At 49.1% G+C, this 12,109-nt stretch overlaps 1 protein-coding gene across 1 annotated transcript in view; it reads right to left on the minus strand.

The window, feature by feature from the left end:
- CDC45 (cell division cycle 45) overlaps positions 1-12,109 on the minus strand; it is a 33,800-nt gene that overhangs the window by 12,125 nt on the left and 9,566 nt on the right. The window contains exons 6-13 of the mRNA XM_086682264.1: positions 11,605-11,660; positions 9,948-9,996; positions 8,116-8,177; positions 6,335-6,385; positions 4,860-4,979; positions 3,132-3,263; positions 2,764-2,862; positions 2,011-2,172 (exon numbers count right to left, since the gene is read on the minus strand). Of these exons, the coding sequence (XP_086538390.1) occupies positions 2,011-2,172; positions 2,764-2,862; positions 3,132-3,263; positions 4,860-4,979; positions 6,335-6,385; positions 8,116-8,177; positions 9,948-9,996; positions 11,605-11,660 (731 nt within the window). The remainder of the gene's footprint in view (positions 1-2,010; positions 2,173-2,763; positions 2,863-3,131; positions 3,264-4,859; positions 4,980-6,334; positions 6,386-8,115; positions 8,178-9,947; positions 9,997-11,604; positions 11,661-12,109) is intronic.

Consider the following 12,109-nt stretch of genomic DNA (forward strand, 5'->3'; position numbering starts at 1 on the left):
ACCAAAACTAGCTATAAAGCTACAGTAATCAAAACCGTGTGGTATTGCCACAAGGACAGATACACCAATTGATGGGACAGAACTGAGAGTCTAGAAATAAATTCTCATATTCACAGTTCACTGATATTCAACATGGGTGCCAAAATGATTCAGTGGGGGGAAAGAAGTCTTTTCAACAAATGGTATTAGAACAATTTGGATGTACACATACAAAAGGATTAAGTTGAACCTGTTCCTTGCACCAGACACAAAAATTAACCTCAAATGAATCATACACCTAATGTAAAGGCAAAAACTATAAAACTCTGAAGTGGTTTCTTAGATATGACATCAAAAACATAAGAAACAAAAGAAAAAGGATAACCTGGATATGACTGAAATTAAAACCTTGTGCTTCAAAGAACTGTATCAAGAAAGTGAAAAGATAACCCACAGGATGGGGGGAAAATATTTGCAAATCATGTATTTGGTAAGGGATTTATATTTAGAATATAGGAAACAATTCTTACAGCTCCATAATAAAGACAATTTAAAAATGGACAAAGGACTTGAATAGACAGCTCTCCAAATGAGATCTACAAATAGCCAATAAGCACTGAAAAGCTGCTCAACATCATTAGCCATGAGGGAAATGCAAATCAAAACCACAATGAGATCCCACTTCACGTCACTTCACACTAGGATGGCCATCGTGGGTGTGGAGAAATTCAAACTCATACACTACTGATGGAATGTAAAATGATATAATCACTTTGGAAAACAGTCTACCCATTATTCAAAAGATAAAACAGACTTACCATACGACCCAGAAATCCCATCCTCAGGCATATACGCAAGAGCAATGAAAACACGTCCACACAACTTATATATGCGTATTTATGGCAGCATTATTCATAACAGTCAAAAGGTAGAAACTACCACTGATCAATGGATGAATAAAATGTGGTATATCCATACCATAGGGTCTTATTTGCAAGAAAAAGGAAGGAAATTTCTTCATGTTGCAACATGGATGAACCTTGAGAACACTAGTCTAAGTGAAAGGAGTCAGTCATAAAAGGACATGTATTGTTCAATCCCGTTTATACGAAGTGTCCAAAATAGCAAATCTATGAAGACAGAAAGTAGATTAGTGGTTGCCTAGGGCTCAGAGAGATGGGAGATTTGGGAGGTGATGGTTAAGGGGAATGGGGGACTTCTTTCTGATGCAACGAATATGTTCTAAAATTAGGTAGTGGTGATATTTGCACAACCTTGTAAATATACTAAAAGCCACTGAATTGTACACTTTAAATGGGTGGATTATATGGTGTACAAATTATAACTCAGTAAAGCTGTTTAAAAAAAGTATGTCAGGGAACAGGGCAGGAAACCCCAGAAAGCAGACCCCTACATTTTTTAACACTGCACAGCAACAGAAGTGGCAGTTCTCTGAAGTTAGAAAGCTGTCTGAATCATGCCTCCTCTGAAAGTCAGGGAAGCTAAATTTACACACAAAAAATGAGAAACAGACAAGGAGCAAGGTCAAATCCTCTCAAAGTTACTATCAGAAAAAAGGGAATAGGGAGAATAGCATACCTATATCGATAATAAAAGTACTCTAGAAAGATGTGCCCCCAGAAGGTCAACACTGTAATGTTCTATTTCAAAGCAAGCTCAGACACATTAAAAACAAAATATAAAATGAGACATCTCAGGAAATGAAATAAAAAAATTAGAAATAAGAGGCAAATAATTGATAAATGAAGATTAAACTAGAAAAAAACTCACAAGAATGAATAAACACCACAAATAATGACTGAAGAGGTCAAGGAGGTAAGAAACGATGATTAAAAATCAAAAAGAAAGGAGAAGGAAAGGGTTTGAGAGGAAGATGTACAGGAAATGTGTCACATGCTCCCCTGGTGGACTGCGATTACTTTCTGCAGGACACAGTCACCCCCATGCCCCTGGGGTCCCTGTGACTTGCCTCCTTGAAGAGTATTAGGATGAGGGATAGTGGCCCACTACCTGGAGAGACTGTCCAAAGCCTGGATGAAGTTATCTGTCCCTGAGCCGTCCTTCTCGGGACTCTCCATCAGTGACATGGTGGCAAAGACCACGTCACTGGCCAGGAACTTATGCTTGAACCCGAAGTGAATGCTGAAAGTCTGCACGCGCATGTCCTTCATCCTGCAATGGGAGCAAGCAACATGGCTGATATCCCTGTGTGCATGTGGGAGTGCTCTCAAGTTGTGGGTGCTCTCACTGCCAGGCTGGGCCAGCAGATGTACGGCTGTCTCTCCCTGGCCCCTGCTAATGCACAAGGCAAGACCACTGTGGTCCAAGAATGGAGGGGGGGAGAAGACCTGACATAATAGCCCTGTAACCTGAGGCACTGAGTGCCTTGTCCAAAGCTGTCCTATTGGTTGGGGGAAAGAGCAGAGATGTGTGTGCAGCCCCTCCCATGTCCCAGGATGCTAGAAGCAGCCACAGGACCCTCTAGGCAGAGCGCGCCTGAACCTGGCCTCAGGGGGCCCTTTCCACAGCTATTTCCTGTGTCCAGTCAGGGATAGACCAGGTTGACCTAGAGGTCTACACCTCAGCCCCAGGATGTAAGGACCCGGACTTCTCTAGACCTGGACCTACTTTTAAACCAAAGAGAACTCAAAACTTTGGGAAAGATTAGACAGGTCATATTTGCTTGTGTATTCTTGTTTTTGCATTATTTTAGGTTAAAGCTGAAGCCTGAACAAAGCTTAATGCCGAAAAACATGTGTTTACCCAAATTTATTTGCAGACTCTTCGATCATCTCCCGCAAATTCTCCTTCAAGGAGACGTCCATGGACTGGAACTTCTGCTTCACCTGTTTCAAGGGGAGGCTAGAAAGATGACAAGCACCAGTCACATGAGTAACCTGGCTTCAGATGGAGGTCACCAAGCACCAGTGAGACTGAGAGCACCCTACAAGGAGTCCCAGTGCTCATGAGAGGGGTCTTCATATGTAGGCCTTTGGGCAATATTCTGGGGTCTCCGAGTGAGACACTTCAGGTAGAAACAGGCAGCTCTGAATGTTGGTCACAACCAAGGGGAGGGACCTTTCCCCTGGTGGGAGGAGTGGGGGTGCCTCTGGGCCAAGGCGGTCACTCACCCCACGTCTGCAAGGAACTCCTGGAGACGCTTCTGCCCATGCACAGACCAGAGCTTGAACCTGGCTGCAGTGTAGCATGTGTTGCATAGGCTGTCATGGAGGGACCAGTGCTGGTAGAGTGCCAGGCGGAGGCTGGACCCAGTCAAGGAAGCAGTGGCTGGGCAGTGACCCGTGGCTTGGGCAGTGCACGGCCCTACCCATCCCCAGAGAGCCTGCCTGCACAACCAGTTACACCTCCTTAGCTTCATTTGACCCGTATGGAGAGCTTATAAGGGGGTGTCTGCACACCATTATCACTGTTGGACAGACGGGGAAACTGAGGAACAAGGGTTCTGAGAGTCTAGGTACTGTGGTGACAGAGACAGTCCTCATGGCTACACAGGGCAGTCCATGCTGTCATCACATCTGCTCCCTGCATGCTACACCTAGCTTGGCCCTCTCCCACACCCGCCTCTCTGCTGGACACCCCCTGAACAAAACCCCCTCTTCTTAAACACAGTTTACTGCCAGTGGGGCTGTGAGCATGGCTGTGTGTGAGGGTGATCCTGTCCCCACCCCATTGTGTGCCCCTTCTTCCCAGTCCCAAGGGTCTAAGCAGGATGTCAGGCTGGTTCTGCCTGCCTCCCAGTGTCATGCTGGTGCCCTGACACCATTTCTGCCAACACATCTCCCCTTGAGGCTTGGCTCTGACCACATGGTGGGCTCTGTCCTCAGTGCTGCCCAGCCTGATGGCTGGGACCTGATCCCTGGACATCCTGTGTCAGGCCCTGGTGGGCTCTCCAATCCTGGGAGCTCAGATGCCTCACATTTAACACCTCTTCCTAGACATGACCTTCTACTCACCTATCCAAATCCACGTTTATTGGTCCCCATCCATCCCAGCAGGCATAGGACAGCATCATTCCTGCCATCACTACCTACCACTGAAGCAGCAGGCCCCAGCCCTGCCTTATACCTATGGCTGCCAGTCTGTCTCCCTGCAACCAGCAGTCCAGGGACCTTTTAAGCATAAAGAATTGAACTCAACAACCTCCTCAACCTCCCACTGCCCTGGGCTCTCTGACCTTCAGACTCCACTCACCTCTCCAGTCCCTTCCTCAGGGCCTTTGCACAGCCACGGTCTTGGCCCAGGCTGTCCTCCCTCCCACCCCGTGTGTCTGAGTCTCAGCCTGGGATGTGGCCCCCCCCAAAGGCCTTTCCTGAGTATTGCCACCCAACAACCCCCTGGTTACTCCATCAATACCCCACCTGCTTATGGAACATTTGTGCTCTGTAATCACATGCTGGCTTACTGCTTCCTGACGGGCTTGGCAAGAGTCTGCGCTCATCATTAAACTGCCCGCACTACACAGATAGGCCCTGCAACACACCAGGCCTACAATGAGCTGTAAATAAATAGATGATGCTTCTGAACACAGCACTGGCATTTAGCAGCCAAAGCCATACAGAAGAGCCAGGACAGAGTCTGCTCCCCAGTACCTGGTGCTTTGCCCAGCCTGGAGAGCACACCAGGGCCCCTTTCTCAAAGCCTCTTGTTTCATCCACTGCCTGCCTGAGTACACAGTAGACACAGCAGTACAATCCAGGCCTGCGACTTCACAGCCACAACCACACCACCCCCAGGGGGATGTGGGCTGGGCTTGCAGAGGTGATAAAGTGGTGTGTGGTTGAGCAAAACTGAGGGCAGGGGTGCTGCCTGTGCTTGGCCGGCCTGAACAACAAGGATACTCGTACTCGAAGGAAATCCGTGTACAGTCCACAGAGAGGGAGTTCTCCTCATCCTCATTCCGGTGGTTGTGCCGAGACACATGGCGCTGCAGGATGCCAATGTCCGTTACGTACTTCATCCTGGAATGAAAGCACTGCCAGCCGCCTGGGTGGATGCCTTCCTCCCTCACGTGCAGCCAGGCCACGTGGCTTCCCTCCTTCCCTCGGGGGACCCCCCTCACAGGCTAAGGGGCTAGCCCACCATACAGGCTGTTCCTGTCAGGATGAGGAAGGTCCACCACCTCTGCAAAGCCAAATGTGGCTGTGGCACCAGGGCCTTGGCAGCTAGGTTCTAAGCCCTTCCTCCACGACAAGGATCCAGGCCCAAGGGGGCATGTGAGTAGACAGAGCTGGGAGGGGTGGGTTTTGACCGCAGCCCCTGCCCCCTTGCACTCTCCTCTGGGTGGCAGCTGTCCTGCCCTTACTTATTTGAGGGTTCCTGAGGGCAGGCACTGCAGGAGGCCAGAGCCCTGTCCAGCAGTCACAGTCAAGTGGACTGACTACATAGTGACAGTAGTCCACAGCAAAGGGTGTGGATCCTCTCAAGCACAGCAGGAGAGGGCAGACCCCAGTCCAGGTCCACCTGCAGATGGCCACTGAGGAGGACAGTGACAGTGGAGCCTCATGTGAGGGGCTGCCATAGGCCAGGGACAGTGCCTGGCGCTGCACACAACGCATGCCATCTTTAAGAGAGAAGGGGGAAGAAGGCCCAGCAAGATATCCATGCCTGTGAGACTCAGAACCCTCCTGGTCCCTAGGCTACACCATACGACTCAGGTGGGCAGAGTGGGGTGGAGAGGCAGGGAATGGGGGTGCTGGGGCCTCTGTAAACTGCACAAGGAGTGTTCTTGGACAGGGTTAGGGTAGGGGTCCCTGTCAATTCTCTTAGAGTCCTCACCTGATGGCCACCAGAATGCGGATGAGAGGGGGTGCCGGCACCCCATGCTTCCCAGGTATCTCTATTATGGGGCAGCCCTTCAGCTCTCCATCAGGAGTGATGGGGAGCACTAAAGCCCGCTCACCAAGGGGCAAAAGAGAATTCGGCTCCATGCCAGCCCTCCTGGCAGTCCTTGCCAGCCTTCCCCTTGCCTTTGAGATCACATCCACCCTCCCTGGTAGGACTCCTGGGGTCCTCACCTCCTCCTCCCAGAGCCCCCATGTCTACCATGCAAGGACCACACGGAGAGCCAGGATACTGAGCTCCCTCCTCTCACCTCTGGCTCCACCTGCTGGGCTCCCCAAGGGTGGATGAAGCATACACACAAGGCCTAGTTCTAAGCCCTTCCTCGGTGACAAGGATCCAAGCCTAAGGCCAGCCCCCTCCTCATCAGGGCTCTGCCACCCATCTTCCCACTGCAAAACTGGGCTGCAGCCAGGCCATGCACATGGCCACAGCACAGGCCAACCTCTGACAGCCTGAGTGAGTGCATCCTTACTGGGTGATCTTGTCTTGCACCCACTGGTCCGTTAGTCCAACAATGGCCCACCTGGAAGAGAAGAGTGCAACAAAGCTCACAGGAGCATGGCCTGGCCCAGGCCCACCGCCCGACAGTCTCTCCTCTGCAGGGTAGAAGGTTATGGAGCCAACTCAGGGCTCGCAGCATAGCAGCACAGCAGTGGGAGCTTTTGGTGCACAGGAGGGAGCGCTCCCAGGGCAAGGATGGCAGGCCTGATGTGGTCTCTGGGAGCTGGCTGACCCTAACACTCTCCACCCTCATCTTTCTGGAGCAGAGCTGCAGCAGACTTGGTGCTCAGTTGCTGGTGGGTCCTGGTGTGTCACTCCACCCCCAAGCCCCTCATGTCACCTGCCCCTCTGCAATATGGCTTGCAGCACAACAGACCCTCATCAAGTCCATGTCTGTTGTCCTGGTATGAAATGGCAGGACATAGAGTCACAGAATTTAGGCCTCATAAGAGCCTTCCAAGGTCCTGTCTCTAAGTTCATCTTTTGTGGATGAGATGATGGAGGCCCAAGCTGGCCTGACCTCCCCAAGGACCATGGCCAGCCCATGGCAGAAGGAACCAGGACCTCAGGTATTACCCTCTGTCAGTCCCCAGGCAGTGTCCTTCAATAACCCCCTCTGGGACCAGAGCCAAGAATAGTCAAAGATGCTGGGAGAAGTGAGATGGAGAGGCCCTGGAAGGTTCATGTGGGGGCAGGGCATTCGAGCACCCCACCATATCTGTCAGTGCAGTGAGTCCCTTCTCAGAAGGTCTTCTTCAAAACATGCCACCATGGGGCGTCTTCCCAAGCCCACCCTTTCCTCCTTCCAACCTTCCCATGCATATATTTTGTATCAGATTATTTTGTATTTGTTCTTGTGCTATATCTGGAGTTTTCTGGAGGCATTTCAAGGGGGCATATTCTGACATCAATGCTAAACTGGAGGTACTTGTTGTGAGTGGGCCGTCAAGGGTGCCCCCAAGCACACAGCAGGGGGTGCAGGTGAGGCTAAGAGAGCTGAACCTGAGGATGGCAGGTAGGCATCTGCTCAGGGTGATGACAGAGCACCCTGGGGCCTAGGTGTAACCAGGGCTTTGGTCCTGCCCCAGCCCCCGGCTGTCATAAAACCCTGATTCAGCAAAGACCATTACAATCCCCACCATGGGCTCAGGCCTGGAAAGAATATCCCCTCCTCATCTCGTAGAGGAGAAAATCAGAACTAGAGCAGAGGACCGAGGGGGTGGAGCAGGCCGGACCTGTATTTTTTTCCCTCAGACTCTGGGTTTAGTTTTTAAACCAACCTGTGTACAGCACCCCAATGTGCTGGGTGCTCCTGCTTGCAGCCAGTGCAGCAAACTCAGAGGTGGGCTAAGGGTTATTCCTGTACCAGATTTCACAGCACGCCAGGGAAGCAAAGCTGCCTGACAAAGGCTGCCATAGTCAAATCTCCCACTCCTACTGTCACCTGAACTTAGGAGGCAGCAAGGCTGAGTGGTAGGGTGGGAAGGTTAGAGTTGCACTCGGGCCCCACCCCCTGACCCTCTGCACCCAACAATGCTCCCTACATTTCCCCTAGGAGTTTGTATGCAGACAAAAGCCTCAAAGGAAGACAGCCAGGGCTATGCCTATTCCCAGAAAGGGGTTGTGTCCAATGTTCCTGGTGGGGACCACACAGTGATGTCTTCTTCCAGACCCTGTTCTCACTGTGGAAGGACAAGGCTACTTGGAGAAGAAAGCCCCACACAGCACTGGTCTTGACTGGGGCCTACATACCACAGCATGTCGTTCAAGTCCTTTGACATCATCCACGCCAGGTCAAACATCACCATGGCTGACTGAAAGAAAGAAAGAAGCCTGAGGTCCAAGGCAGCTGTGCTCCTAGGCAGGGTGTGCACCAGGGCTGGGTTGTCCAGGATCCCAGCCAAGCCCCTGCAGATTGAAGGTTTTCCCAACTAGGGAAGGAAGCATTGGTGGATTCCAGGCCAAACCAAGGGAGGAAGACAGAGGACCTCAAGTCATCTGCATGGTCTCCTCTGTTAACTAGTCATTTCTATGTACATACTTCATCATGCAAGGGAGAACACCTGAGTACAGCACTGTGCTAGTGCCTCTACACATCTCACTGGGTCCCTCAGTGATACCTGGGGAGGCAATGAAGCCAGGAGGTTAGGGACCTTTGTCCACACGCTCCTCCTGGCTGGCTGGCAGGCTTACACACATTCTCAGGAAGGCTGGATGAAGAAGGGCCTTGGTTCTCATCACCTGGTCGTTAAAGAGGAAGGGTGCTTCAGGACCTCTGTGAGGAAGATCTTTCTAACAGGGCTGTCTGCAGACAGAAGCAACTAACTCCCTGTGAGCATAGTCTCGGTTTTGGTAGGAGACAACAAGGGGTATCAGTGTCTGACCAGAAGATTCTAAAGTCCCATTGGCTGTGCGATGCTGGGCTGCCCACCAGAGAGGATTTCCAAGGGAATGATTCACAAATCTGGAGGGAGCTGGGCGTCTGCTGCCCCACCCACCTCCCACTGCTTGGAATTTTCCATGTGCTGGGGCAGAGCAGAGAGGGAAAAAGATGATCTTTCAAAGGACAATGAGATCTTGATACTAAAAGGGATACTGGAAATATGGCACTCAGAGTTCAAGGCCCCAGGGCCAAATGCTAACACCAAACACATATTTTACTGGAAACTAATTTTCTAGGGATCCTTACAGCCTTGAGCTCTGCTCAACAGTACCAGAGTCAGGGGCACCTGGGTGGCACAGTTGGTTAAGCGTCCGACTCTTGATCTCGGCTCAGGTCAAAATCTCACAGTTCATGAGTTCAAGCCCCGCATCAAGGTCTGCACTGATGACGCAGAGTCTGCTGAGGATTCTCTCTCCTTCTCTCTGCCCCTCCCCTGCTTGTACATGCTTTCTCTCAAAATAAGTAAACAAACTTAAAAAAAAAATTTTTTTTTAATTAAACAAAACAAAGCAAAAAAATCCCTGCCACAGTCAACACAGTAGGTTTTCCATGTGAAATTCTGTTCCATAACACATGCAGTGATGGGCCTCGGTAATTATAAACAGACTTGTTCTGTATTTTTGATGGTGAACAAAAATAATAGCTGTTGTCCTTTGGGCACCTATTGGGTGTGCAGGATCATCCTAACAACTGCCTCTGAAATGAGGGCTGTTCTCTTCCTTTTATGGAGGAGCAAAAGTTTAAGTCTCAGAGAGGCTACCCCACATGCCCTAGGTCACACAGCAGAAGTTGTGAGGCTCAGATTCAAATCAGGCTTTTATGGTTCTAAAAAAAATTTTTTTTTAACGTTTATTTTTGAGACAGAGAGAGAGCATGAACGGGAGAGGGGCAGAGAGCGAGTGAGACACAGAATCTGAAACAGGCTCCAGGCTCTGAGCTGTCAGCAGAGAGCCCAACGCGGGGCTCAAACTCATGGACCGTGAGATCATGATCTGGACCGAAGTTGGACATCTAACCACCTGAGCTACTCAGGCACCCCAGGCTTTTGTGGTTCTAAAACATATGCTCATTTCTCCTCATGTTTTAGGTCACTGACCCTTGAGTCAGAATTTTATGGTGAAGTACACCTATTCGTACATACCGATGTCCCATGATATTCATACTGTTCATAGTCAAAGAGGATGTCTCTTCTGTAATGACATAAAATGCAGTTCTTCAACAGGAAGCAGTACAAGGAAGACAAACATTTGGAAAATGCTAAAACTTGATAGTAATCAAAGAAACACATTAAGTCACAGTACTCTTTGTATTCGCTTATGGACTGTTTCAGAGTGCACATGTGCAATGCAGGAAAGGGAGCAATATTGACATAAAAGTCTTGTGGCAATGAAAGAAGTAAAATGGCATAGAATAATCTTAGAATCCCACTTTTATCCTAAGACAACAATTCAAAGGAACAAGCAAGACAACACTATGTGCACAAACACAATTGTTCATTGCAGCCTTATTTGTCATGGCAAAATACCAGAAGTAACCTCCAGTTTGAAAAGGAGATTGGCCATATAAGTATAACGCAAGTCATAAAAGTGTTGGAACTATCAAAAATGGTTAGATTAAGTAAAAACAATGCAAAATTAGGTGTGTGTTATGATCACATAAAAAATACACAAGTATGGATACCCCAGGAAGATTGATTCAAAGCCAGAATCTCTTCCAATCATTGAATAGGGATTATATTCACTTTCCTTTTCATTGCACTTCCCGAAATATATTTTCATTGTCCTTTCATGAGGGAGTAGCCAAGTACAACGCCCTCAGTTGGAACAGCAGAGACTTTCAGGGACTGGATCAAGTAACGAATACTCAACTCAACGGCACTGTGGCATGGTCACCTCAAGCTACAATAATCTTTCCATTTTTTTATTTTAGAGTGCTTCAATTTTTTTAAATATTTATTTACTTTTAAGAGAGAGAGAATCAGCGCATGAGTGGAGGAAGGGCAGAGACAGAGGCACAGAATTCGAAGCAGGTTCCAGACTCTGAGCTGTCAGCACAGAGCCTAAAGTGGGGCTCGAACAAATGAACAGTGAGATCGTGACCTGAGCTGAAGTCAGATGCTTACCGACTGAGCCACCCAGGTGCCCCTGGAGCACTTCAATTTTTTAATTTGCAATATGAAGAGGAATTATAGATAATTCAGTTTTCTTCTCATTCACATTTTCTATGAAAACTTTTATACAATTAGCATCTATCTCATTTAGGAAGAACTTACAAATAAAACTATATCTGGAAAAACAACAAAAATAAAAGACAAGGGGCTGTTATCCTTAACAGAGAGCAGAAGACCTCTGGGCCCAGTCCTGCCACTTGTAAGACCACAGCATGATACAGAGGGGATCCAGAGCTCTTCTCCGATACAGGGAACACATGCTCACTCCTGGAGCCACCAGCCCAGAGACTCTAAACTAACTGAATTGGGGGTTCCTGAGTGGCTCATTTGGTTAAGCATCCAACTCTTGATTTTGGCTCAGGTCATAATCTCACGATTCATGAGATTGAGCCCTGCGCCAGGCTCTGCAATGACAGCACAGAGCCTGCTTGGAATTCTCCCTCTCTCTGCCCCTCCCCTGGTCGCATGCACTCTCAATCTCTTTCTCTCTCTCTAAATGTATTGTCCTCAAATGCAAAAAAAAAAAAAAAAAAAAAAAAGAAAGTATTCAGTCGCCATGGAAAACATAGGTATCCCAGAGGGATTGCAGACTCCATGGCACAGGGTGCTGCTTAAAGTACACACTCACCTCCGAGCCTCCCACTCTCTTCGCTGCCTCCTCTTCATGGTTTGTGCCACTATCTCCTGATGTAGGGACAAAGAGAACAAAAGGTTGAGCAAATAGGGGAGGCTGGGTGGCTCAGTTGGTTAAGCATCTGACTCTAGCTCAGGTCATGTTCTTAGAACTTGTGAGTTCGAGCTCCACATCAGGCTCTGTAGTCAGAGCCTGGAGACTGCTTCGGATTCTGTGTCCCCCTCTCTTGGCCCTTCCCCTGCTCATGTGCTATCTCTCTCTCCTTCAAAATAAGCATTAAAAAAAAAGTTGAGCAAATAAGCCAGGAATGTACCCCTGTAGCCCGAGAAGGTTCCGATCAGGCAGAAGCCACTGGGCATGGACCCCTGAGGGAAAACATGGGTCATTCATTCCCATGTCCTGAGCTCAGCCTGGTCCTAGAGAAGAGAAGAACTGAAGTGGGGGATGATTGAGACCTCTCTAGCCCACTGGCACTACAGACACCATATGGTGGACAGAA

Source organism: Puma concolor, chromosome D3 (genome assembly GCF_028749965.1).
Source record: "Puma concolor isolate L17-30 chromosome D3, mPumCon1.1.hap2, whole genome shotgun sequence".
NCBI lineage: Eukaryota > Metazoa > Chordata > Mammalia > Carnivora > Felidae > Puma > Puma concolor.